Here is a 2,031-nt window from a genome sequence, read left to right as displayed (position 1 = left end):
CCAGAATTTAAATTTCCTCATGTCCAAAATGGCTCACTTTTTTGACTTTAACCATAAATTGTGTTGATGGATCTCTCATCTATATCTTCAGATTAGAGAAACCTTGCATCCTTCTTAATCTTATATCATTAAAACAGATAGCAAGGTAAGCTTTTAGGTTTACAATGTTCTTTGTAACTCATGGGTTATTATTGTGATAGGTTATTTTTATTTTTATTTATTTATTTATTTATTTATTTTTAGCATTTTGTACACAAATGTTTATTTCTCAATTAAACATTCCCTTTAAACACAAGGAATGAATTCTAAATCTTCATAAAGATGAATTAAAAATGAAATCCCTCCAGTATAGCGTGTATAATCACTGTTCTTGGTCACTACTGGCGTTTACTTTTTAACATCAAAAACAAAGACAGGTTATTTAAAAATCATGCTATTGGATTTCTATCTCTTCCTCTATGACCAGTTCTATACTGATCTGCAATGTTTAAAAGTTTACATCACCAAATCGAAGCAAGTTTAAAGTGTGAAACAGCTGTGCATTAAACACAAAATAAACAATAAAATTATAAGATATAGTCAAGTTCATAATGAATATAGGTGTTCTTATCATCATTGTAGATTCTTGGGTAATGTGCTTTGAGAGCATCCTGTGAACCAATGTAAATGGAGTTGTAAATTTTCCAATACACGTCTCTGACTTTCCGGGCTGGGTGAAACAGACCCTGCAAACAATACTGCAACATTCTACATGGTCCAATAGCAACTCTCAGGCCCTCTAGAGCTCCCATAACTGCCTGAATTACATGGGGAGATGTCTCAAATACATTGGGCCATACATAGTTCAACAAGTGATTCAGCGAATCTTCACAACCAAATCCATAAACACCAAGTGACATGTGTTGTACCACTGCACTAGCCGTCTGTCTGTGTACAAGGTCCCTATCCATTAAAGCATCTTCAAGTAATGGTGTTACAGCATAAATGTAGTCCTTTCCCATTTCACCAATATACTCAAACAAGAAGGAAAGTGATTTTAACACTCCATTTTGAACATTCAGTTCAGGAACTCTGTATTCATTCATTAAGGCAGGGAGTACCGTAAAGGGTGAACACGTTTCAGCAACAATAGCTATTGCTACAGTGGTACAAACTCTGTTCTGCCTTTCCTGAACTTTGAGGTTGTTTAATAGTGTAGCCAATACATCATGAGGGCCAATGGCCTTTGCAATATAACCAAATGTGTTGACGGTGGCTCTAAGAATGGCTTTTTTATGAGCTTTTAAGAGCTCTAAAAGTTCAAAGCAAATCCTCATCCATTCTCTTGCAGATACATATTCAGCTCCGGTTTTGGGAGACAAGACTTTTGTGACATCCCCTGACTTAACTACAATCTTGAAGTGCTTAAAAAAAAAAAAAAAAGTAAAAATCACCTAACCCCTAAATATGATTCTATGTTTTACTTTCAAAAATCCAAAGAAAGTTAAAAAAAAACAAAATTCTTACGTGACCAGCAAATTCCATACCTATTACATTTACAATGGCCTTCAGTGCTCCAAGAATGCTGCCCAATACTTCAGGGTACTCTTCACCCAAATACTCATACAACACAACACCCAAATGCCCCATCAATTTTTCCTACAAAAAAAAAAAAAAAAAAAAAAGTTAAGACATTACTATTTACATAACTATTTGGTGAAGAAATAAGAATCTGATACAAAAGCTTACCTCTTGACAAGTCTTCATGACAACAGCAGTTCGAGAAATCAAGTCAGCTGCCTGTTGCCTAACTTTTGCTGATTTGTTATTTAAACGCCACAAAACTGTACCACAGATCTGAGGCAAGTATGGTTTGACTCGTTTGCCAAGAGCATTAACCACCGTGCCAAAGCCATTCAACATTACTGAGTCCTCTGTAGTTTGTTCTTTGAAAGCATAGAGAATACCATCAATTAGTTGTTCTTCAAGTTTATGATCAATATCTGCTGCTCCCAAGTTGCCCATAATTTTCTCAATTGTCTCCATCACCAT

The 2,031-nt window shown here is 35.2% G+C and overlaps 1 protein-coding gene and 1 pseudogene across 2 annotated transcripts; both read right to left on the bottom strand.

The window, feature by feature from the left end:
- Nucleotides 1-245: 245 nt before the first annotated feature.
- LOC103610783 lies at nucleotides 246-1,379 on the bottom strand (annotated as a pseudogene). Its single transcript, XR_552239.1, has one exon. The product of XR_552239.1 is annotated as a splicing factor 3B subunit 1 pseudogene (transcript).
- A 47-nt stretch (nucleotides 1,380-1,426) lies between these two features.
- LOC103610781 (splicing factor 3B subunit 1-like) lies at nucleotides 1,427-2,031 on the bottom strand. The gene is made up of 2 exons (XM_008594870.1): nucleotides 1,729-2,031; nucleotides 1,427-1,638 (listed from the first exon to the last, which is right to left on the bottom strand). The coding sequence occupies exons 1-2, from the start codon at nucleotides 2,029-2,031 to the stop codon at nucleotides 1,453-1,455; spliced, it is 489 nt and encodes a 162-aa protein (XP_008593092.1). The 3' UTR covers nucleotides 1,427-1,452.

The sequence above is a fragment of the Galeopterus variegatus genome, unplaced genomic scaffold (assembly GCF_000696425.1).
Source record: "Galeopterus variegatus unplaced genomic scaffold, G_variegatus-3.0.2 Scaffold11788, whole genome shotgun sequence".
Lineage (NCBI taxonomy): Eukaryota > Metazoa > Chordata > Mammalia > Dermoptera > Cynocephalidae > Galeopterus > Galeopterus variegatus.
Note: the sequence above shows the minus strand (reverse complement) of the source record. Positions and strands in the feature narration are given on the sequence as shown.

Coding starts and splice junctions, on each gene's coding strand:
- LOC103610781 (XM_008594870.1), bottom strand. CDS start 2,031: ATGGTGATGGAGACAATTGAGAAAATTATGGGCAACTTGGGAGCAGCA. Junction 1,639..1,728: donor TCATGAAGACTTGTCAAGAG/GTAAGCTTTTGT, acceptor TTTTTTTTGTAG/GAAAAATTGATGGGGCATTT.